Below are 26,011 nucleotides of genomic sequence, written 5' to 3' on the forward strand. Positions count from 1 at the left end.
GGAACAATTTCATCTGTGCAGGTTGGGTTACTCCATCTGGTTCCCTGCTTTTAAAAGTGAATACCACTATCATCTTGCTTGAAAGATCCTCTTTTTTCAAAATAAGAGAACAAAATTTTGTGACTGAAACAGTTTCATGTTTGGAATTGGCTGCTCCGTTAATTTTAATGCTGCCTTACTTCTAAGGATTAAGCAAAAACCAGTTCTGTCTCTTCCCCAGACGTTCTCTAGAACAGTCTCCTTTCAAAGGCACAGCACATACTTTTGTATGGTATAGATAACTTTGATCGTGTTAATTACTAGCACAAGGTAATGATTTGCTGAGGGGAAAAATTACATTTTTAACACAGATGTTAAATTCAATCTGCTTTGACCAAAAATGTATTGCAGTTATTTCTGCGCTGTGTGAAAGGCTTAGAAGGAAAGAATATTGTATAATATTATTGGCTCCTTTTGATACTCTCTACACACTTGTAGGTACATCATCATCTTGTTTGGAAGAGCTCACTGAGAAGATCTAGTAAACTGCTTATGAAGCCTGTTCTTGTACTGCAACTCCAGCCTTTTGTGGAAATGGTCCACAGAGTTCAAAATGGTAGTGGACTACAAAACACTGTTGCAAATAAACAACAAAAAAACCCACCACAGGGCGCCTTAGGTGGAATTTCAAAGCATTATCTTGATGAAACCATCCAAAGATTATTTCATTTACTCAGTTCATGTCCCCACAGAATAGGTTAATCAATGAAAATTTTGCCTACAACCTCGTCAGGTAGTCAGAAGAAGTTACAGGCTGAACATACAGGCTAAACCAAAGAAAACAATGGTTGGTTTTTGTGGTTGTTTTTTTTTTTTTGTTTTTTTTTTTGAAGGCTTCTAATTAGAATTATTAAAGAGGGATCAGTGTGATTCAGTGAAAAAATATTTGATTAAAAACAAGCTAAACAAAATTACTAGTTGCTTTTAAAAACTGGGCTGTGATTTGCCCAGTACTCTACATGAGGGTAGTAGTAGTGTAGTACAGAAATAGACTTCCAAATTGATTTGTGCTTTAGTCAACTGTACACCAATCAATATTAGTGGTAGATATCTGATTATATTTTTATATGATATTGGCTAGTAATGCATATGTTTAATTATTTCAAATCTTGCTACAGAGAATATGTTTGGACTCATTTTTCCAGAAAGTACTAGAGATTCAGCAGACATTCTGCAAAATGTTGTCTAACCTTAGCGAGATGGAATAATCTGCAATCTCCTCATCTTGTCCTGGATTCCTCTGCAATGGAAACTGTCATTACAGAATCTGAGTTCTGCCAAGGCTAATTACACACAATACAGCAAATGAATTTTTCCAAATACTCTTGGAAACATGTCCAGACAGTTTATTTGGTTAACTTGCTAAAAAACAAGTTAGAACATCAATAAACAAGCTGTTAGGACATAAAGAATTTTTACAAACTTGAGAATTAGAACTTGCAAGAGAAAAAACTGAGAAGGAAGAAGATAAGAGTTTTTCCTAACATTTGAAATTAGTTATGGAAAACTACAGTAGTCATGGTAAGACCATAAAAAATAATTTGATGTATTAGCAAAAACAGATAACAGACTCAAATAATTGAACAGTAGTTTGACTAAATCATTTGTGTACACCTTTTTAAGGGGGGCTGTCTACAATCCAGATGCTCAGCTCCTGACCTTTATGGCACTGTTGTATTTTGATTTCTTCCACAGGCAGCAATTCTCTCAGTCAGGAAGGTCAGCACAGAACTCTGTTTGGAGGTTTTCCAGGCTTCAGGTCCTCATGCACCCACTGCCCTGCACTCAGAAATAGAACTTGAGAATGGGAATAAGCAATTGTGAAAGAGCTGATTTGGCAGTTCTTGATAATGACAGGCACAGCACTGGGATGTAGTTTGACAAGCATGTCTTAAGTCAGGTGTGCTGGCTAAACTAGCCAGTTTTGCTGGTTTGTGTAATTAACTATAAAAAAACCTTCCTCTCATTTATTTTGGCTGAGGTATTTTTAACCTGAATGATTCATTATGTGGCCCCAGAAACAGTTGCCCTAATTCAGCTGAGAAGATTACACTGAAGGCAGAGTTTTTAGAAACCATTGTCAAAATAAGTGCTTACCAAATTCTGACTTTAAAGACAAGTGCCGTTTAATGCATTCATAACAATGAGGCTAAGTCCTACCATGCTAAGGCCATCCCTCAAACTTACTATTTGATCAGGTTAAACTTGGCATCAGCTGTGCAGCACAGATGGTTCATACTTCCAGAGGTGGAGCTGCTTTCTGAGGAGACTCCTGTTCCTCACAATTGTTAATGTTATCCTTACAACATCTGCCTGGGTTTGTGTTAATTGAGTATCTCTTTAAGAAATGCCAAAATGATCCAAGTGGTCACAGGGAATGCAATGTAACTACAAGGTTATTCTTCCCTTTCTTCTCTGGCTGTTTCTTGACTCTGACACCTGTTTGTAATAAACAAAGTGCCTCTTGCCCAGGACATGCAGCTCTAAAACGAGCATGAGTGTTTAAATCCTCCCTAGGCTGAAGTTCCAGCAGCAATACTGTTCCCCTCATCCTGAAGAAGGACCCTTCCCAAATGGACAGTAAGAGAATGGGGCCATTTCTCACAACTGCACCAGCTGGGGCACCCAAGGACAGAGCAGGAGGGATGTCAGACACATTAAGTATTATTCCACTGATCTGTGAAAAATACAAATGTTGACCTCAGACAGCTTTCTGCTAACAGTGTGGGCTGCTTTGATCCTGTGCAAAGAACCTTAGGTCTATGGACTGTATGAGTATTGCTGGTGCCTTTTCGTTTCAAAAAAATAAATTAAAAAAAAAGGCAGCTTTGGATTCTGCTTCAGGTTCCAAGTTTACGTACGTTAACTCTTAACTAAACTTAAACATAGTCTGTTCCTCTGCTCCATAGGAGTCATGGCTATTTCTTCTTGGGATTTAACCAGTGCTGATCTCTTCACAGAAGCTGGAGTTGAGTTTAGACATCTTTTGCAACTTCATATTTTCATAGCCTTCAGATAAAGGAAGATACAAAGCAACCTGTCCAAAGCACTTCTGAAGTTCTAATGTCTAGCATAATATTTTGTCTATAATGTTGGGAGTTATTTTGACACTAATGTAGCCACTGTTTATGTAAAAATGAAATAATGGGGACGAAATTCTTAATATACTGGTCCCATCTGCATATCTGACCCTATATCTTTCTTATATCACAACTTTACAGGGATTTGAAGACAAGCATTCCCCTACCCTGTAAAACAAACAAACCAAAACCAACAAAAAACCCCAAACAAACAAGAAACAAAAATCACCCCAAAAAACCACTTAAAAACTAAACAGTTCCATGTTCAAACTTCTGTATCTGTCTTTTTCTCAGTACAGGGAAAAGACCAATCAATTCTCTCATCAGTGCTTTCTGTTACTGTTTCATATGTAATGACACACATATAGTTTGCAATGCAAGAAAAAACTAATAAACACTTGAAAACCATGTTTTCTATAATCTAAAATAATAGATAATTATATTTATGATCTTGGGTTTAGAACTTTTCTTAGATGCTGTTGTTCAGTCAGATACTGCAGCTCAGTAATGCTCATCTTCTCCCTTGGAAGTCACGAAGGCCACCCCTGCTTTCTCCCCGTTCAAGCTAGAACAGGGAATGTGTGAGATTTTATGGACTTTGTATGAAATTTGAAAAGTGTGGTTGAGACCATTAACATAAGAATGTCAGATACCGGTTGTGCACATTGACTTATGTCTATTCTTAATGTTACTGGCTCTGACTTGACTAAGCTATGTCTACCTATTTCAAGGCTAAATGTGGAGTTTCATGTCTAATTTTCATAAACACCTCAGAGATTAATTCTTCTAACATTTAGTGGCACTTCTTGAATACCAGGCAAACAATCAATGTTGTGGTGCATGACATCTGTGTGAAATTCAAAGGTATGTATAGTACTTCTCTCCCTTTTATTTTCTAACTCTCTTTGGCCAAGTGAGGAGTTTCTTTTCTGAGTGATGTGGCACGGTCCAGATGTGTAGCTACCAAAATATGGGAGCACACTTGCATCTTCAGTTGTGTTTCTGTAGTCCAGTTCATGCTGTGGAAAAACAATCAAATTAATAAACCAACGAAATTCATATGATTGCCTTTAATACTTAACCTTTAAAAATGCCCAATTTGGGAAAATCTAAAGCAGTAACTATTTCCCTTGACTAAGGGCATTTAGATCTATCAGTGTGTACTTCTAGTCAGGTAGTCCCAGAGCAATTAGTGTTAATATATTGTAAAGATATTGACTTTTTGACAAAGGCAGCTTTATGACTCAGCTCACTTAGACCGACATTCGAGGAAACTGAAAAGAGTAACATTCATCACAGCTGTCATCGTTAGGCTGGGCCAAAGGCAATCCTTTTAACTGGAAACTATCATGTAAAATAATCTATTAACTTATGCCCAGCAGCAAGATGTGAAGGAGAACCACTTCCCAACAATCAGTTAAACCAAACTTTGAAAGATTAGCTAATAATAAATGAGTTCTAGATAAACAAGTAAATATAGTATTCAAAACAATGCTTTCCTCTTTTCCTCTATGTCAAATCAGCTAATTACTTAAATCCACTTATGAAAAAAGCTTACAGGAACAAAGATTAAAATTTGTGTCCTGTAGTTTTCTGGCTTTGATGGGAGGAAGAAATCTTTCATAACCAGAGACAGAGGCATAGTAAAAGCTGGACTACTCCTACACTTCTTTGAGGTGATCATATTTTGTTATGACAAAATCAATTACATACAGGATCACTGTACTGGCAAGTGCCAGCTCTTTACGTGTGATAATTTTAATTCATTTTAATAAGCCGTATTTGCATAAATGGGAAATATTATTCCCCCAGAATTTCTATACAGAATTCTTTAGTTTAACCTTGAAGTCTCAGTCTGTACCATCTCAGGCAATGTCAGTTTGGATAACGGAGGAGCCAGCAAGGGGAGATGCTCTGTTGGACCTCATAGTTACAAAGAGGGAAGCTTGAAGGCTAGGGGCAGTCTTGGCTCCAGTGACTGTGAGATGGTGGAGTTCAGGATCATGAAAAGAGGGAACAAGGCAAATGGCAGGATCACAACCACTGACTTCAGGAGTGCACACTTTGGCATCTTCAGGCACCAGCTTGAAAGAATCCCATGGGAGACAACCCTGGAGAGAAGAGGCATCCAGCAGCTGGTTCATTTTCAAGAATTGCCCTTTCCAAGCTCAAAACCAGTCCATCTCCACACGCAGGAAATCAAAGACAGGAGGAGCTCCTGACAAAACTCAGACACAAAAAGGAAGCAAATGTGAGGTGGAAGCAGGGACTAGTGAACTGGGGGGAACACAGAAACACTATCTGAAGTGTAAGGATGGGGTTAAGAAAGCCAAAGCCTGCCAGGAGCTGAATCTGGCAAAAGACGTGAAGGGCTTCTACAAGTCTATCAACAGCAGAAGACCAGGGAAAATGTGGGTCCAGTGCTGAATGAGGCAGGAGATCTGATGGCAAAGAGGCAGAAGTACTCAATGGCTTTTCCACCTTAGACTTTACTGGAAAGACTGGTCTTTGGGGATCCCAGGCTCCTTAGACCCATGGGAAAGACTGGAAGAAGGAAGACTTACCCTCAGTGGAGGAGGATCAGGTTAGGGAACATTTAAACAAACTAGACATGCACAAGTCTACGGGGCATGATGGTGTGTGCACACAAGCCAGCTGAAGAAGCTGGCTGATGTCATTGTAAGGCCACTCTTGCTGATCTTTGAAAGGTCATGGTATTTGGGAGAAAGTTCTGAGGACTGGAATAAAGCAAATGTCACTCCTATCTTAAAAAATGATATTTTATTTTTTTTCCAAGAATAACGTGCTGGTTAGTCCACTCTCACTTCCATCCCTGGGAGGCTGACAGAGAAAATACTTCTGGAAACATTTCCACACATTAAGGACAAGAACGTGATTTGAAGGAGTCAGCATGGGTTTACAAAGAGGAAATCATGCCTGCCCAAACTGACAGCCTTCTGCGATGAGATGACTGGCCTGATGGACAACAGGAGAGCAGCAGATATTGTTGATCTTGATTTTAGTAAGGCTATCAACACTGTTTCTCACAACACTCACTGATTAAGTACAAGCTAGATAAATGGACAGTGAAACTGAAAACCAGCTGAACTTCCAGGCTCAAAGGGTTGTGATCAGTGCCAGAAAGTCCAGCTGGAGACCCATCAAAGTCCAGCTGGAAGCCTGTTCCAAGTGATGTATGCTAAGGGTTCATACTGGGCTCAATACTCTTTAACATCTTGATTAATTATCTGAACAATGGGATAGAGTACTCCCTTGGCAAGTTTGCAAAACATGCAAGCTCAAGAGGAGTGGCTGATATGCCAGAGGATCACATGGCCATTTAGAGGGACCTCCACAAGGTGAAGAAACAGGTTGACAGGAACCTCATGAAGTTCAACAAAAGGAAATGCAAAGCCCTGCACCTGGAGAAGAATAATCCCATGCATCAGTACAGGTTTGTGGGTCAGCTGGCTGGAAAGCAGTTGCAGAAAGTCTCTAGGAGGTTGTGGTGGACACCAAGTTGACTAGAGTGAGCGGTGTATCTCAGCAGCAACAAAGACCAACAGCCTCCTGTGTGGCATTAACAGGAGTGCCTGTTACCAACAGGTCAAGGAATGTGTTTATTCCCGTCTATTTAGCATTAGTGACACCACACCTGAAGTGCTGTGTCCACCCCAGCCTCCCCAGTACAAGAAGAAAATGGACATGTTAGAGCAAGTCCAGCAAATTAAATAAGGGATTAGAGCATTTGTCATGTGAGGAGAGGCTGAGAGAGCTGAGATTGTTTACCTCATAGAAGAGATGGCTTTTGCTTACTGTCATCTCTGAGTAGTTGGGGGAAGTGCACAAAGCCCTACTTTCTACAAGTCTCATCAAGCAAATGCCATGCAAATGACGTATTGTTCCTGTTGCAGTTTAAATCAACAGAACCATACCTTCTTTCCTGGTGATTAGATCTGTCATCTAAGTCTAGCCTAAGTCTATCACATCAGCAGCTTTGGAATGGTGAAATATCTGTATGTATGTTTAGATTTCACTCCAGCTGCTGCTTTTTTAGTGAGAACTTGTTTGCCTCCTGTGGTCGATAAGGCTTTTATAAGACAGAAGTAAAACAGGCAATCAAAGGCTAGGTGAGGGAATCCAAACCAGAACTGTGATAACTCCTGCCTACTGCTACTTGTTCATCATCCCAAGAGAGACAAAGAGATTGATCATGAAAGAGGATCCAGCTTTTTTTTTTTTTTTAAATTAATATGAAAGCTATAGGCAGTCATCATAGACATCTCTTGAGCCTAGGGTCTTGGGTATCTGCAGTTTCACTTTACAGCTCTTGGCCTTTCTGACTGGTAGTTTAGACTTCAGACCCTTGGTTTCCATTTCTTCCAAAATGTTGATGAAAACTTGTCCACTGAAGAAAGAGTGAAGATCTTCACTGTAAAGGGCAGGGGTGGGAAGTAAACCAAGCAAAAAAGTGGATAACTATATTTGACCAGAACTCAGTTATTTGTCAAAGGCTACAGAGGACTCTTTGCAGATATGTGCATAACACTGTGGACACTCAAGTGTGGTGCAAAAGCAATTTGTAGTAATATGTTGCGGGAATGAGGATGACAGGGCCAAAACCCTAGTAAAAAGTTTGTGCTAGTTTGTAGAACAGAGGTGCTGATGGCATCCCTGGTAGAGAGTGTCACGTGTGTTTTAAGTTCCTTGACTTTTGGTCAGAAACTGGGTTCTGGAGTCTGAGGGGCAGTGCCACTGAGGAGACAGAAACAGTGTCATGGCTGGTGGGAAGAAGGTGTTGCAGTTCAAGCTCTTATCTATATTGCACCTCACCACCTCTACTACATTTTACTTCCCTTCCTTACCTGTATTTCATATACCTGCAGATGAGTTCTGAAGGGATGTCTTGATACTGCATGGGTGTACTTTCTGCTCCTTCTACTTACATTTCCTACTCCAGGACTATAGGCTCCTGTTTTGAAAAAAAAATTCCTCCTTTGCTGCCAAACCCTCTTCCAAGAATCCTTGTTTGCCAGTCTTTCAGCTGTGCATGCTTGTGTCTTTGGGCAGCTTGTTTCATTCAGATGTGCTGGCACCTCTAAGCCAAGAAAATGGAACTGGCTGTTGTTTCCTCCTCAGCTGGGTTGGGGACTTGGCAAAAGGAATGTCTAGCAGCTCTGTGCTTCTCCACTGACATTATGACCAAGAGCTGGCAGCATGCCCAGGAAGAAAAAGAATAAAAGGGAAAATATTCCTACTGCCTGCTGCCATCAGAGGAGATGGATGAGGAAGAACTGAAGTGGGGTCTGCAAAACAGACTTGCTAATCTGGGAACCCAAGTGTCTGGGTTCTGCTATTTATTTGAAGATCCCTGTTATCCAAAACTCCTCCCCAGGAAACTCAACTCCCAGAGATCTCCTCCTTCAGTGCAACTTTTCCATTTGTCCTTCATTTTCTCCTAGTCCTGAGAAGAGGCAAATTACCCTCATATGAAGAAGAATCCCAGAATAATCTCTAGGGTGTGTGAAGCCTGTGAACAGGGGCAGGATCTAGTCCATTTGTTGACACAGGTTCCTTCAAACAACCTTCCCCCAAATCTCTAGATTTCTCTATTCTGGCAAAGTTATGCTGCTGTGCTATCAGTCACACTGCTCTGCCTTCCCCCCTCACCCCTGCAATGATAGTTCCTTGCACATGTACTTTTTTCCCCACAATCAAAGAAAATTTGGAGTTTTCAGTAGATTCAGATGTGATCAAAATCAGTGAACAGACAGGGAATCTCACTCTACTATTACTCTAACAATATCTGCTGTGAATCTAGCTTAAGGATGGATTTTGGAAGGTTCAAGTCTTCATCAACCTCTCCTTATACTGTCAAGCTTTTCTGGGTATGCAACAATTTGATGGATGGAGGTGCCATTTTATTGTAACAAATTAAAAAATAATCTTGTAGCCAGAGGGATGATGAAAAAAATGCAACCTGTTGTCTGTATGCGGTGTTGAGAGAAGAGAGACGTACGATCCTTTGCCCATACAGCTTATAAATTTTATGCAAAGCAGTCACAAAACAGACAGAGGGAGAGAGATAATTCAAGGTGTAGGGAACAGAGATCTGCAGTTTCCAGTCCCAGCTGAATTCAGTGAATGCAACCCAAAATCTTGCTTGCCCCCTCCCCTTTTTTTTTAAATATGTCCTTAGAGATTCTATATTTCCAAGCATCATGTGGCCGACTTCACAGTGCCTCCTATATTTTTATGCACACTCTTATACACACCTTTGCTACTCCATGGCCTCATCCTGAGGTCTCTATAGAATAAAGTGACAGATCCACGTTTGGACCATTTCAAAATAAAAAGGAAAGTGGATTCAGGTGTGTTACTGCACAGAGGAATGTTTTAGCTACTGGGTACTCAGTAAAAGCTAATGACCACCACTACTACCATAAAGTTCCTGAATTAAATAAAGTGTGACAGCTCATTGTGGGTGTATGGACAACCTCAGTTTTCCCAATGAATTACATTCCTGGGCAAACTTGGACTTTGGGTTACTTAATCTGTAGATCTCAAATGGCCTCAAGCAACATATAGATGGCCATATACCAGGATGATACACAGCTTTTGAGCTTCTTTAAAAGAGGTCTGGGCAGAAGATAGAGTGCCTGTAATATTTCAGATCTCACTGAGTTAAATGAGTGTACATGGATTGTTCTGTTGCATGTGTACAACAATCCAAGTTCCAGTTTTGTGTTACCTTGTATCTTAAGTGCTAGTAAAATTAATGAATTAAGACCTCGAACTTTACTCTGAGATAAGTGACAAATATTACATATAGATTACTGTTAATACATTGTGAGATTGCTCATGTTTACAGACATCAGTCACTGGGACAATCAGGACTACTGTTGAGCATAGTCATTCTGATCTATGACTCACTGGATACCATTCCACTGTCAGTTTTATATCTACTTTATATATATATACAATTTTATATACATACAGTTTATTTCCTCTATAATTGTCCATTGTGCTTTTCCTTCAGAGGGGAAGTTTATTCAAAGATTACAATATATTCAAAATCACCAATGGTATTTGTATAATGGTTGGAAATATTTATCATCTCTTTATCTACATTTGTTTCTTTTTTCTGCATTAGGCCTCAGAAGTTGTTGAAAGGTTTCCTGCAGATTGAAACAACAGAGCCTTGTATAAAGGACACCTCTATTTTACACCCAAGGAATGTTGCTTAATAGGTATTAACTGGAAGAAATATATTGTAAGGTAAAGCTTTTGACAGCTTACCAGTTTTCTGAACACCCAGAGAGCATTTAATTTTTGTCTGATCAGAAGCACCTAATGTGACTGTACATGTTACAATGGAAACTTCAAGACAAAGCTTTGGTATCGGTGCTACCTGTACGTATCCTATAGCATCCAGTATGGTGTTTGCCACTCTTCTAGTTTCTTGCTGCTCATCCCTGAACATAAGAGCTCATCCACTTTTTTCTAATTTACCTTTCCTTTCAATCTGGAATGCTCCTACAGAACTCTGTACTGAAAGGGCTGGAGTCCAGCTGGACATGAATTTTTTTTCTCTCACCGGAAGCACACTGAAGACATCTATTGGGCAAAACATCACTCTTTTCTACCCAGACAGGCTTGGATATTATCCTTACAAAAATGAAGTCACAGGAGAGGCATTCAATGGAGGACTCCCCCAACTCTTGCTGCTGGAGAATCATTTAAAAAAAGCCAAAGAGGACATCCAATTCTATATTCCTTCAGATGAACAGTTTGGATTGGCTGTCATTGACTGGGAAAACTGGAGACCTGTGTGGATAAGGAACTGGGGATCAAAAGACATTTATAGACAGGAATCCATTGAACTGGTTCAGCAAAGAGACCTCAGTCTATCAGAGGCTGAAGCCAGGGCTATAGCTAAAATGGAATTTGAAGCTGCAGCAAAATCAATAATGTTGGAATCTTTAAAGCTGGGCATAGAAATGAGGCCAAATCGTCTGTGGGGATATTACCTTTATCCAGATTGTTATAATTACGATTACAACCAAAACCCACATAATTATACGGGAACTTGTTTAGATATAGAAATAGAAAGAAATAATGAGCTTAAATGGTTGTGGGAGGAAAGCACAGCACTTTATCCATCTGTCTATCTAGAGACAGCATTAAGATCTTCCAGAAATGCCCAACTCTTTGTTCGCAACAGAGTTCAAGAAGCCATTAGAATTTCGTTTGTCTCTAATTCTACTCATCCCCTTCCAGTTATTGTATATACACGTCCAGTATTCACAGATGTCTATGAGGAATATCTCTCCCAGGTAAGTGGAGCTACAACTTACATATTTTAAATTTAAGTGGAAAGAAATTACACTTACTTAGCAAATACGCCAACCTATATCAGAAAAAGTATACTTTGTAAAAAACAATGATCTACCAAAGAAATATGATCAAATGGAACAGTAAAAGGTATGTTTTTAAACCCTCCTCATGATGTTTATCAAATAGTGTTTTATTCTCTGAGTAGTTCTCACGTTTAGCAAAATATTACAAAGCTAGAAAGCATATTTAGTACATTAAGTCAGAAAAAAAAAAATTGAGTAACCTCTTCCAAAGAGAATTAGTACAACTGGGCTAGCCTAATGTCTGCTTTTTAGGTTATAAGAAAAAGCAATAAAAGAAAGTCTTCCTTTTCCTTAAAAAGGATTTAAATGCTAGTGAGAAAATTCTGTACTTAGTTGTATTTGAATAGCTTTCCACATGGTATCTCATGGGTTAGTCAAGGTCAGGCTCTGACTGAGATCTAATCATCTTACTGCAGTTCTGGCTACACTCTTCCCTTCATATTTTTATATATACCCACCCCATCAGAGATACCATCAATCTGGAGAATCTCTTCCTGGTCATCCAGGCAATGAGGCAGTTCAGAGGTTGTGGTCCTGGTGACTGTGTTGTGTCTGGTGTTCTTGCACACCCTGGACACAGTGTCACCAGGCAGTGACCCCAGACCATGGACACCTTCAGGGAGCAAGGGGTGCTGCCAGGGTCTCTTGCTGGGCTCCTAGTTAATAATTTAAAAGTCCTATAATCCTTACATTCTTCTTTTTCATGTGTTTTAAGTTGGTTTAGCCTTATTCTTTTTCTACCCACAGTCCTCTCCCATCCCAGATGGGCTTTAAGATTTTGTTAGGGCTGGGCTAATAGCTGATCCTGAAGTGAGAACTGAACAGAAACAAATTTCCCAGATCAACCTCTGTACAGGCCAGAATGATTCTCTGGAGAAAACAGATTCCTGTTGCGGAAAACTCTTTCTCTTGCTACTTTTCTGCTTTAGTACATTCTGACTGAAAGTACTGAAAAACTGAAATGAAATTAAAAACCAAACCAACCAACCAACCAACCAACCAACCAAACAAACAAAATACAAAAAAACCAAACCCCAAAGAACAAAACCAAACCAAAGCCACAAAATAAAAACAAACAAACAAACAAAAAACACACAAAAAACCCCTGAAACCCACAGGCAGCATTACTGAAACCAGTTGCTACTAACGCTGAACAGCCAGGAGGCAATAGAGCAAAATATAATATTAAAAGGCTGGAGGAGTGTGTGTCATATGACTAATGACTGGCTTAGTTTTACAGACTTGTTTTTCTAGCCAGATGACATATAGAAAGTGGATATAGTTGGCAACATTTTCTGGCATCATATGTGCAACCGAATCTCAGAATAAAACAGTGTAATAGAGAGCAGAATGTTTGCATCATGTATAATTGTTTGGTGTCTTCAAAGTAATTATTTTGGATTTGTAGTTTACTCTATGCATTATACCTTTGGCCTTATGTTATAGCTTACCTACAATGGCATGATTCTTTGCACATTTCCTCTCAGGATGACCTAGTAAATACCATCGGAGAATCTGCTGCACTGGGCGCTTCTGGAATTGTGATCTGGGGTGATATGAATTTAACACAAAATAAGGTATGCTAGATTAATTACTATATGACATTTTTTAAAAGCAATAAAGTAAGAAGGATATAACGCATTATGGTTACTTACATCATATCTTCTACTTTTAATATGATGATTCCATATTGCCAGTAGTCTTATCTAGTTAAAAAACAAGCACATTTGAGGCTTACGAAGATTTTCATTGACTACACAGAGTGAGAGTTCAATCTTTAGAATACCAGTGTTGGTTCTGAGTAACTGGACAAGCTGCCATAATAACTGTAGGCAAGGTAGCATTTGTTTATTAATAGTTAATTTAAGGAAAGAATTCCTGTATCTTCATTAAAATCCAGTCATGAGATGAATAAAAGATTACTTGTGCATGCCAGAACAATTTTTAGAAGATCCTTCTGCTTTTTAAAGTGGTGCATTTAATATTTGAAATTCTAGGAAGAGTCAGTCTGTGAAATTCCAGCTCTAGTCTGTTCTGTATGTTGTAAGCAGCACTTTGATTAATTTCATTGTAAGGAAGACCTGAGTCAGAAGACAAAAAAAAAATCAAATTTGTTTTAGGAAGGTCAAATACATAGTTCGAGAAACATTGTTATAAGGATGTTCAAATAAATCTTTCAAACTAGCTCATTCATACCCAGGGAAGCTAGATACAATAAACAACTGTATGGGAAGACTCTTCTGAAGTCTTCTAAGAGCAAAAACCTGAAACTCTTCAGCACTGCTGGGCTTCCTGTGACAGAAAGAATGGCCAAATAAACCTCTACAGCTCTGTAAGGGTCAAAGACCCAAAAGCATCCCATTTGACTCTTTTTTTGTATGTGCCTGCCTTTGAGAAAGCACATCAATTGCACCTGAAGCTTTTCTGCCCATTACCCCAATGCCAGAACACAGACAAACAACTTGTATTGCTTGAATTTTGAGAGTCATGTGAACAAACATAACTTTCAACAGCACAGTCAGACTATGTATTTGTGCACTAATCACACCTTTTTTTTCTTCACAGCTATCACAACTCAGTAGCCTTTCAGCAATGAAATATTTCCATGAGCCTTACATTTGTGAGAATTGCATCAACCAAAATTTCTAGGCAGGGTTTTTTAGACATATATCTAAAAGAAAAACACAAAACCTCATAGACCTCAGATTCACCAAAGAGACCTCCATGGGTGTAAATATTAGCTGTATCTATATGTGGTACTAGGTTAATGCCCTAAAGAGACACAGTGTCAGAAATAAAGAGTTCCCAAAGCCTCTGGTTATAAAACTGTGACAAGCAGATACAGAATATATGCCATCTTCATGATCAATTAGAATAATCAATTCTCTTAGCATACTTTCAATTTGACCATCCTCCTAAAATGCTTTCTGTTCAAAAATGCCATGAAGGCTCCCTACTCTTGCAGCCTACATATTCAGGTTAGGGGAAAATTGAAGAGTCCCACAGAGACAGTTTGATAGAAAAACTATTTGTTCAGGTTGAAGACGTGTTTTTTTTCCAAGATCCCTTCAAACAATTCAATATATAAAAAGAAACTTTGATCCTTCATGCGACTTCTTTAAATGCATCTGATTCAAAATGCTACAGGAGGTACACAGATAAAATGAAACTTAAAGTCGTCTGCTTTTTGTAACATCTCCAGAACTACCCAACATGAATTTGCTGTGATCCTTGAACTATATGGCAATTTCTCAGATAAACTTGCTTCCAGCAACCAGTTATAACTATTATCAAAACCTCAGGAGAAACATTCATAGATATACACTACAGTACTGTTATCAGAATGACAGCTTTTTTATGGTTTCTGTCCTAAACTAAGCAGATATGATGTGCTTTTCACAGAACACCTGTAGAACTCTGGACAACTACCTTAGGAGGACGTTGACCCCATATCTCATCAATGTCACCATGGCAGCCAGAATCTGTAGCCAAGTGTTATGCCAAGACTCTGGCGCTTGCGCACGGAAAAAATGGAATTCCAGTGACTATCTTCATTTGAACCCTGAGAATATTGTCATCCAAATGACAAAGGATGGAAAATACACTCTACAAGGGCAACCAACATTTCAGGATCTGCAAACATTCATAGAAAAATTTGATTGCCACTGTTATGCAGGGCACAGTTGTGAACCTAGAGCTGATATAAATGACATCCACTATCTCCATGTTTGCATTTCAGAAGATATTTGCATTCAGATATCTTCAAATTCAGTTTCTAATATAGAAGCCTCTGAAGAAAAGATCCCGTCTAACAGAACTGTATTTTCATTTACCTCTCCAAGTAAGGTGACATTATCTACACATCCTGAAATAGAAGATTTCCAATATACCTTCGGAAATGATATACTCAATAAAACAGCTGCAGGAAATATGAGTGTTGCAGCTGCCACTAGATCTGATTTAGGAGCAAATGATACTCGTACTTTCAGTAGTTCTTCATCCTATAACATAAGGATGTTTAATCTGTTTTGTTTAATTCTGATTTTGAGAAATTTAACATAAATGACCCATGAAAGTGAGAATATTCTTTTCCCTGTGCTTTAAATTCTAAAGGTTTTATTTACAAAATAACCATTCCTGAAAGGCATATGATATTATCTGTATCAGGTAGCTTTTTCTATACCATAGGTCACACTTCAGCTTGAATATATTTCTTCAGTTTAGTTCTATGAACTACTATTTGTTGCAAAGATATACTGGTCTGTATATACTGATTATACCATATGAAAGGATAATCCAGAATAAGGGACATTTTTTTATAGTTTACATTTTTAACAGTTATATTTGGAAAAAAATATATTTCTTGATAATGCTGTTTTGTATACGCCAAGCTAAACTAGTTAAATACATCTCAACCTGGATTTCACTGAGTCTCAGCAGTCAACAGGTTTGATGCTCTATGCAGGAATTAATTCCATTCCATATGATAAATAGCTCTTAAAAACATTTGTTTTAGCTTTAGATCTGTGGGACTTTGCAGCATAAAATGTATCTGATTAATGTAATGTTGCTCCACTATTCACAGTATCTACAGGGACACTGTGATTTTTCTTTTAGTTAAATATGTTCATAACTCTCCAAAAGGTTCTAACTTTAATGTTGACTTCAAATATTACAGCTTCATTATTTAAAATTTGAGCTGTAGTGGTTTATCCTTCTTTTCCCAAGCCCTCCCGCTTATGTCAGAGGTCCCCTCCTTGGCTTTCAGTTTTTTGCCTGGCCAATACTCGTAATTCCTCTGACCTCCCACTGCACTCCCGGCCAGCACTGCTCACCACTCCTAGTTTCTCCAGCCAGCCAGCCCTAGCAACTGGCTAGGACTGTCTGTGCCATGTGGACAAAAGCCTGTGAGTGTGAGACTTTCTCTGTGCCTGAGTGTTTGGTGGACACCAGTTTGTTCCTTAGGAAGACTCGTCAGTGGAGGCTGCAAGATGCAGTGATGCTGGGAACCCAGAGCTCCCTTTCTTTCCATCCTATGATCCTCAATCTCAGGACCACCTTTTTGATCCAGTCTGCTGATAGAACTAGGACTATTTGCTTAATATTATTTCATTGCCTAAAGCAACGTAAAAGTAGCAGAGATACCTCAGAAGAAAACCAATCCCAGATTCATATCAAGAGTCCCGTTATGATTTATGTATAGTCAGTTTAATCATTTAGAAGAAATTAATTGTAGTTCCTTTGATAAAATATCCTTTCCAGATTATTATGTCAGATGTTTAATAGATGACTGGACTTCTGATGGCTGAAGAGTGGCTGCTGGCATGGATAGATTAAAAAAGTTTCCCTAGAGCTAGGCATGATCTGCATAAATAAATCACTACCTTCTACAGACATAACCTGCCTCAATAATGAAAATACCTGGGATTTCAACATAGTAGCCCTTATTTATGAAAACTTAATACCTTAATTTAGCAGAAAACACATATTATATCCATTGCCTTTGAATTTATAGTCATAACAGATGTGCGCAAAAATAGCTGAAGGCTTTAGATTCAACAAGGAGAAATAATGTTTTATGGATTTTGGATAACAGGTTATCAAGAGGAAGTGACAATTTTCTCATCGCAGATATGGTGTTGAGTCCACAAGTCAAAGCTATTTCTGCCACCAGTGTTCCAAGTAGAATGATGAATAAAAAGTACATATGCAGCAGACTGTCTAGCACAAAAGAAGCCAGGTGGTTTTGATCACCTCTTTAAAAATATTGTTTCTTCACTGCAGCTTTGATTTTAGTTATTTGATCTTGGGTAAACAAAAGTCATGATTATGTCTTCTATATAATACCTGTACCCGAGGTACCTCCCTTTCATACTGGATTTGTGGTAACTATCAGAGCATTTCTAAAAACTGGAAATGTCACTGCTAATATCTTAGTATATTTTGTATAACTCATATGAAGTTTTATTTTTTCAGCAGAATGCTTTAACATGGTTAAAATTTTATGTTGGTACACATAATTAGAGTTCAAACATTGCACTGCTTTGTTAAATCACAAATTAGGAGAAAGTTTCCTGAGGTTAGGCTTGTTTGTATCTAGTGCTCTGAAAGACACTGGATCTGTAGCACTTTGCGATAAGGGCACTTGCAGCTTCACAAAATCTGCAAGTCTTGCCATAAATAGTTTTGACTATCAGCCAAGCAATAGCATGCAGAGCATTTGGGATGAGGAAAGTGTGAAATCACCAGAAAAAGAGGAACGAGAAGTTAAAATCACAGAAGAGTTGAGACAGAGCACCCAGGACCTCCCAGTGGATGCCGAGGAAGTGAACTGGTAGGTGAAGAGTGAAGCAGTGGGGAATGTGGACAGACCAGTCCCTTCCCACTCAACAGTTTTTATCTACCTGCGATTTAATACCAACAACCTTTCCCTGAGGCCCATTGTAAAGATAAAGTAACACAATAACTGACAGGGTAGATTAGACGTATCCATCTGATCCCATCTCTTTTTCGTTGAGAGCCATCAGGACCAGAGAATTAAGGTGAGAGGAAAGCAGAATATTGCAACGAACTGTCCACATAAACGTGTCTTCCTAAGCACCATCCATAAATATGTCTTGTGCTCAGATGCACAGTGCTTTACCAACCACCTTTCGACTGTTCATTTGGGATATTTATGTTACCTACATGTATATGCAATTCATGCTTTAAGTCCTACAGACTTGCCCTAGTGAGATTCAGACTACCTTCTGTGTAAAATTACAGTACTTTCCAAATATATTATTTTGCTCTGTATTATATTTGTCTTGCCCATATTCTATGCTAAAAAGTCACCATGGAGTCAGCAAGTCTCCATGGAGTAAGGAAGGAGAAAAAAAGGAAAAGGGGTGCTATGCCTTCCGTTGCTGTGATTGTTTTATGTTCAAAGCCAAACTTTTATTCTCCTAAAGCATGCCCCCCCATTCACCTTCCATTCACTGCATTTCTTGGAATCATAAGTTGTCTCTGTAGCCTTATAATCTCAGGTTTTTGTGTTCTTGTATTTTTCTAAAGATTAAATACTAGTGGAACATTCATTTCACTTTGCCATTCATTATTTTATATTTCTACCATCCAGGCAGAATTCAGGCTGGCCATACTCAGGGAAATGCTAAAATGGGCTTGATGAAGTGGTCTAAATGAAAGTTGTTTGTGCTTCAATGTCTAGAAATGTTGCTTCTCTACCTGAAGAATTTGGAATGTGTGCTGCTTATTCTGGGAAACCTAAAGATATTGGCACTTTTAAGAGAGATGCCTATTGGCACTTACAGATTCTGAACAGAAGTAAAATCATAGTTTAATCCCTGCCTTATAGTTTCTTGCTTCTCTGTATTAACAATAAGAACATGGAGAGAGATTTTGAGAGACTGGCAAAAGACCACTTTGCAGACAGCCTAGGATGTGACTAGCATCTCAAGGAATCCAGCAAAATTTGCTTTAATCCCTGCATCACACTGGGACATCCTGTTGTATATATATCAGCAAAGAATTGTGTGGAAGATTTCAGACCTGTGCAATATGCATCAGACAACTCCTAGGCACAGATTAGATTTGTATGTGTACCTATCCATCACTTTTCAATACAAACAACAAGACAGCAAAGACAGTCACATCATTTTGAAGCATACTCAGTTATGGCACACTGATGACCTTTTTAAAAAGACCAGTAAATTCCAACCCTTCAAGCATACACACTTAAAACTTACTTGAAAGGTTTTTCACAGCATGCTTGTGCAAGCCCCTGTCACCTGGACTGCCAAAGCAAAACAGCATTCACAATTAAGCTTGAGATTCCAAGACAGTCATGAGTTTCATTCCAAAGAATAACATTGATACAAAACACTGTTTATTGCATGCCTTCAAAACAAAACCAAAAACTAATGAACCAACCAACCAACAAATAACCCACTGCTTTACTTAGCATGATTTCACCTTTCTTAGAGAAATTTATTTTTTGTTGTTTCTTCTTGGCAGTTTTTTCTCCCCTACTGAAAACCATTGTATAGGTGGCTGGAAACAGGTTCAAAAAGCTTATTGGTCTAATTTCATCCCTTAATCCTTCTAAAAGTTTCCTGATATGTGACTATTCCAGACCCTTCAGTCTATTTTTCTGGAAAGGCTACACAAATTTAACCCCGCACCATGGAATTTTTCGTCCTAAGTTTCTGTGTATATCAGTCAATGATTTGGGTCTTCAGAGAACAGTTTATTTTTTGTAGGTGTTCTGAACCTTCCATGAGTACTTTTCATTGTCAGTAGTACTCAGGACTGCAAAATCTTCCTGCATTTGCTGTCTCCTTACTACATACGAGAAATTATAATAAAGGACGAAGAGGTAAAGAGCACCTATCAATATTAACATCCTCAAGAGAATAACTCTGGATTTCAATTATGTTTGCTGAGGTGTTACCACTACCATGGCATATTGATCACAGTTCTCCTTGGCCAGCAGTAATCAGGTGACATTTTTCAGTTTATGCTTGTATACCCCCAAGGTTAAAACTGCTAAGATATTTATTGATTAGTGATCAGACACAAACAGTATGAAAATTAATGTGACTCACTACTTTGTATATTCAAGCCAATATTTTGTTTCTGTACATGCAATTCTAGAGCAAGGTGTTCAGTGGCATATGTGTGTGGACATCAGACAACACGCAGTCACCCTTCTCTGTTTTTGTTTTCATCTCCGAAAATATATTTGTTCAACAGAACTTCAAAATCCTGCAGAAGAAATACACCATATGTTGGCAGTTGCCTTCTGGAGAACACTGCTCCCTCAGGCTACTCGCAGGTCAAGACAAGACAACAGCTTCCCAGCGTCAAGTAATGATTTCCTGAGGCAGGGATCTCCCATTCAAAAGTAGGCTAAGGGCACCCTGTAGTCCCATAACAATAATATAGTTAATGTCACAACAAAGCTGGAAGTACCTTAATGCTTGGACTAATAATACACAGACTTAGACTGTCTTAAAGTCCTATACATGTTTTAGTTTTCACACTGTATATACCAAACTTAGGTATCCAAAATGGAGAGTTCTTGAGTTAAAAGCTTTTATCTGCTCCACTCTGTCAGTGTAACAATCCTTACAGAAACCTATTTTCACTCCTTCCTTTACTGGAGCATGAGAAAAATTATTAAGATTCATACTAAAGAGACTCTGATGCTCCAACCAGCAGAGGACATGGATGATGCACAGATACACTGGTGGTCACATTACGATTCTTTCATTGAAAAGGTCAACACAGTCTTCCTGTTCTCTTTAGTAAAGCAGCTGCTTGACTCTGGCTTACAAACAGAGAAGACAACTCATCTCTCACTAACGCAGTGCCTCATTAGCAGAAAAGATGTATGGCTTATTCTACAGTTTGTTTTTTTTTTTTCCATCTGGTATATCAGGGCAAACTTGAAAATACCTGAGTAAGACATCATCTCTTTTCATGCTCTCCTCCATGGTTATTTCATTCCGCTTAAAGCTTAAGATATTCAGCTGTCACTAAAATCCGTGCTTAAACTGCAGATAATGTGATCTGATCTCTCTGGTAGAACTCTGAACTAGAGATGCGGGTCCCAAACATCTTGCCTCTACCCAAATGTGGAGATACCTGGATATGCAGTGTTGGTTCAGGTCAAGTTTTGCTCACTATGTACTTATAGCATCATCACCACTGTCATTTGAATCGTAAGATACATTGTATAAATTCTATAGCACAAGTAAGTTTCTGTGATGGAGTAAGCTGCTTTACTATCATATCAGACACTTGCAAGACTCAATATGGCAGGTGCTGCACAGCTCCATAACGCTGCTGAACTGGTTCTCAAGTGTGTAAATCTCAATAGGCAAGACAGAAAAGTGAAATATTTTATCAGTCATTAAATGTTTCCCAGAAAGATTAAGTAGCTTGTCTACAGTCAAATGGGATAATGAATTGTGGCCTCCTGTGCCCCAGCTCTGGCTTTTAGCTACAAGAACAAATGTCCTCTGAGCTGCTAATTGTAGCAAGGTAGCAATATTTTTATGTACAATATTCTACTACCAAACAGTCTGCAAAATAAAGAATTGCCTTTCATAATCATATAATTTCTCAAAAGATATAACAGATTTTAGAAGAATATAACAGAGCTTTGAACTTGGACAAACCCTCCAAGACTTTTTCTTATAACATGTTTTGACCCCATATATACTGTAAAAGATTTCAGGCAGTGTACAGATGAATTATGTTTTAGAATTTACATGCCCACGCTCAGCTGGCCTTTTATGAGAATATGACTGAAAACTATTTTTTTCATAATGTTACTTTATCTTCAATATATAGTTTCTTCAAGCTTTCATCAGTATGAGCCTTAAGCACTATTGCAGAATTTTAAAATCCTTACAAAAATATTGACTGCTCAATTTTGAGTTTTCCCCCATGGAGTAATCACGACCACTCCATTCCCAGAAATTACTCCCACAAACAGACTGTCTTTATACCAGACATTGCCAGCTGGGTGATATGTGGAGATGGGAGAAATTATTATATTTTTCAGTTTTAAGGCAGCCAGAAACATTTCACCTATTCACTCAAAATATGATAATTGCTTTGGCTGAACCAAGATTTTAAAGATATCAAGATTCATAGCAGAGAAATAAAATGTGTTTTGCCTATAAATTATTTCCTGAGGTCCTTTTACTCATCCAACCAGAATAACTGATTTCCACAACATCAACTTTTCCACTTCTGTCTCCAGTGATCTTTGCAGTTACTTTTAGAGTAAATAGTAACCGAACAGTAAATTTGTGACTACTAGCTGAGGTGAGGATGTAAATATGTACTGAACGGCCATCCGGCTGCTACCAAGAGGCAAGTAAAACAGCAGAGTTCTGTTACAGATCCTTCAATGCACTGTGCCACCTATTTTCAAGAAACTTTGAGAGCTGTACCATGCTCTGATACTGCTGAAGGCACCACCAATGCCTCAGTTTTAAGAGTGGCATTCAAAATTCTGATTTTAACCCAAAACACCAAGGCCAGGGAATAGCATTAGGACAAAAAGACTGCCTGTATTGAGGGCAGCACATCATGCTACTGGGGAAAAACTTACTTCTTTTTATGTGGTCGGGACTTGCCACTGAAATCTGTCTGCTTTCCTCCAAATTTTATATTAAAAATGAAAAATAATTCCCTAATATTACCACTGGGTGGCAGGGCCAGTCCCAATGCCCAATTTCCTTCTGAAAATGTTCAAGTAAATTTACAAGGCTAAATACATTAGTATCTTTGAAAAAAAAATTACAAGATGAGTCATTTTTACTGTATCTACAAACAGGGCATGAAAAAGCATAAATTTTTTCCATCTTTACAGCTAGCCCAGAACCAATTGCTCCTGACATGAATGTCACAAGTTTGTGTGATGTGACTGATGTAACCAGTGAGGTTTGTCACAAATTGCATTCTCTAAAATGCTGAATAATGTCTGTAAAAATAGCATGAAAAACAAATTTCTAAACATTTTGATGAATTTCCTATGTTTCAATAGCAGAAGCACCCATACTAAATTTTTGAAGTGCCTTGTTTACATCTGTGTGAAAATCCTTCATCAGCCAACACCACCAGCATTGCAACCTTCTTAAGCATCCTGTGTGACAACTTCAGAGGCTGGCAGATGGATCCAGACTAAATGTCAGGTCTGCATTCAGGGGGGAACAAGCTTTTCTCTAATGTTGTGCAGCAAAACAATCCATTAATTATCACTTAACCAGTGGAGGCAGAAGATTCCTGGTGAAGTCACCTATCCCATCATTGCCTACTATACAAAACCACCATCACAAGCATCTCTTGTTGGGGCAAGAAAAGCGCTAAGGGTGACTCTCCAAAAACTGGGGTCAGTGAAGACCCCAAATAAAGCCATGATAAGCCCTGGATCGGAAAGTCTGCGCCTACATGATGAACAATTTGAGAAAAGTTTCATGGGAAGAGTGGCAAGTGAGAACTACCATCACTAGTGGCGAAGGACCTATAAAATCCGTCCTGTCAAGGAGGCCAAGCCCACCAAGTTCTACAAATCTCAAAAGCCAGTGGTGCACACGCAACCCCCGGGCATCCCTTGTTAAGTGGGGGTTGCTGGGCAGCCAACCCATGCCGGCAGATCTACGCCGGGCCACCCGTCCCGCCACACTCCCGCCGGGACCAGCTGTTCACCTCACACGATCCCCGCGGTGCCCCCCGTGCCCACCGCGGTGCCGGGGCCAGCGGCCCCTCGGGGAATGACACTCTCCTCCGCCTGCCGTCCCCGCCGCGGGCCAGGGCCCGGCCCCGCCCGCCATGTCGTCTGGGAGCCGCCCGGCCCGCCCCCGCTGCAGCCGCGGCGCCGTCACCTCACACGACGGGCGCCTCCCTGCCCGCCCCGGCCAGCGCCCGGCCCTGACTCACGCTCGCCCGCCCGGGCCCCGCGCAGGGCGCCCCCGTCGCTTCCCCGCCCCTGGCCGGGCCAAGCCACCCCAGACCCCTCCCCTGTCTGCAGCAAGTGGCAGCGGGAGAAGGGCGGCGGCGCCATCACGTGAGGGCCCTGCCCGGCGCTCGGCTCCCCGCGCAGCCTCGCCGCCGCCACCGCCCCCCGGCGCGTCCCCTGCCCCGCCGCCGCCTCGCCCCGCGCTGCCATGCCCAGCAGCGAGGCGGTGCCGCTGGGACTGGGCGCCTGCCGCAGGTCGGGGGCGCTGACCGGGATGCTGGCGCTGGTGGCGCGGCTGCTGGAGTGGCTGCGCTCGCTGTTCTGGAAGGAGGAGATGGAGTTGACCCTGGTGGGGCTGCAGTACTCGGGCAAGACCACGCTGCTCACCGTGCTGGCGGTACGCTGCCGCGGCCCGGCCGCCCGCCGGCCAGGCGCAGGGCGGGGCGGAGCGGGGGGCGCTCAGGGCGGCGGCCCGCGGGAGGGGGGGTCGCCGCGGGCGGTGGGGCAGGGGCGGTGGCCCGGCGGGGCTGGAGGGGCCTGCCCGCCCCGAACCGGCCGCTCCGCGTCGCGTCCCCCGGCAACAAGTGCGGGATTCGCCTCCAGGGCCTGCGGCGGGGCCGCCTCCGGTCAGGAGGTCCGGCGGAGGGAGGGGGGCGGCGGGCGGGAGGCAGCTCTTGCATCTTCTGCAACCTCGAGAATTTGACGCTAGGCTCAGGTGGGTGTGAAATCGTTTTAAGAGGAAGAAGATGTCTCCTGTGTCTGACTGGAAAGCGTGCCCCTCTCAGAGCAGGGCACGGACTCTTGCCCATGATTCAGAGTTGGCTTTTCACGGCCAGTATATCTCAGAATAAGTCAGAATATATTGTGCATTGTCCAGTTCTCCTATCAGTTGTATCAATATTAATGCTTCTCACAATTCCTTGATAGCTCCCAGGATTCAAGTCTGATTGGCATTCCCTTCCCACGGTGACTGATGGTGGCCTTGCATCCCTGTTCCTCTGTAATATTGACACCTGCCATGATATTTTTCATTTTGCTATGCTGAAATATGTTCCTCATCTTTGTTTGCTGTGCCCTGCACCCTTCTGCATTTGGGTCCATCCAAGAGATTTACTTTCCATTGGAAAATGGAGACAAATACATATGTTAAATACGGTTTATACTGACCATGAAACTTCTCAATGCATACCCTTTTCTGCAAGGTGATCACTGCTCTTAGATGTATTGCAGTGTCACCTGCTATGAGATATGGACTTCCAGATGTTCTTTGGTCCTTATACTGAAAAGTTACTGGATCAAGAATCAAAACCAGCCTGGGAGGTGTACAGCTAAAGCCAAAGAGACTAAGACAATGATGAATATGAATATGTGGTATTTGTTGTTTGCTTTCATATACAATTATGGATTAAGGCAAAAATAGGAGGTTAGTGCGAGTGAAGAAGTGGAGAGAAAAGGGAAAAGAAGAATGAGGAAAGTACAGAAAGCAGTGAATGTATGCACTGGGGGACATCCACAATCAATAAACAGAACTGCTATTTTAGTTGGTTTGTTAGGTACCCTGGCAGTCTTGGTAACACAAGTCCAAGCTTTGCTTGTGCTTATTGGAAGTGTTCATCTCCCAAGGTGGGCTTTGCTGAGGAAGAGGGAAAAGGCACAACAAAGTATATTGTCTTGAATGGATTTAATAAACGAAGCGAAGAAGAGCACAACAGTTCAAAGACCTCTAACACTGATGTGTGGTATTAGACTTTGTGTGCGTAAATGTTTGTTCACACATTTATACTACACCACCTGTGGAATGGCATCATATGTGTTTATTCCTCTTATCCTAGTATCTTTAATACCAGAGCACTGCTGTTACTGCAGGTTTAATTTTGCCAGCAAATTTGTAGCTTAAGAATATTCTATGAGGCGTTTCATGTTTTCTGACTTGCGGAATGTCACAGATTGCAGGTTTTGTAACTTTTGGATCTTCCCATCCAGAGATCACATGCCATGAT

The 26,011-nt window shown here is 40.4% G+C and overlaps 2 protein-coding genes and 1 long non-coding RNA gene across 5 annotated transcripts in view; 2 read left to right on the top strand and 1 right to left on the bottom strand.

Annotated features, from left to right (window-relative positions):
* The window catches only part of LOC136112177 (hyaluronidase PH-20), a 40,417-nt gene extending 22,083 nt beyond the window's left edge, over positions 1–18,334 (top strand). Inside the window, exons 2-4 of the mRNA XM_065856703.2 lie at positions 10,273–11,455; positions 13,027–13,116; positions 14,942–18,334. Coding sequence (XP_065712775.2) covers positions 10,493–11,455; positions 13,027–13,116; positions 14,942–15,601 — 1,713 coding nt within the window. The 5' untranslated portion in view covers positions 10,273–10,492 and the 3' untranslated portion in view covers positions 15,602–18,334. The remainder of the gene's footprint in view (positions 1–10,272; positions 11,456–13,026; positions 13,117–14,941) is intronic.
* LOC136112201 (uncharacterized) lies at positions 1,240–23,868 on the bottom strand. Of its 2 annotated transcripts, XR_010652813.2 has the most exons (4): positions 23,762–23,868; positions 13,195–13,245; positions 12,991–13,085; positions 1,240–4,138 (listed from the first exon to the last, which is right to left on the bottom strand). It is a non-coding gene; the product is annotated as an uncharacterized lncRNA (long non-coding RNA). The 2 variants fall into 2 exon arrangements; XR_011737045.1 differs by lacking the exon at positions 23,762–23,868 and having other exon boundaries at positions 13,195–14,057.
* Positions 23,869–24,023: 155 nt separating this feature from the next.
* LOC136112187 (ADP-ribosylation factor-like protein 8B) overlaps positions 24,024–26,011 on the top strand; it is a 31,496-nt gene continuing 29,508 nt past the window's right edge. For both annotated transcript variants that reach the window (XM_065856713.2, XM_065856720.2), the window contains exon 1: positions 24,024–24,408. In XM_065856713.2, the coding sequence (XP_065712785.1) occupies positions 24,220–24,408 (189 nt within the window). In that variant the 5' untranslated portion in view covers positions 24,024–24,219. The remainder of the gene's footprint in view (positions 24,409–26,011) is intronic.

This window comes from Patagioenas fasciata, chromosome 1 (genome assembly GCF_037038585.1).
Source record: "Patagioenas fasciata isolate bPatFas1 chromosome 1, bPatFas1.hap1, whole genome shotgun sequence".
Classification (NCBI taxonomy): Eukaryota; Metazoa; Chordata; class Aves; order Columbiformes; family Columbidae; genus Patagioenas; species Patagioenas fasciata.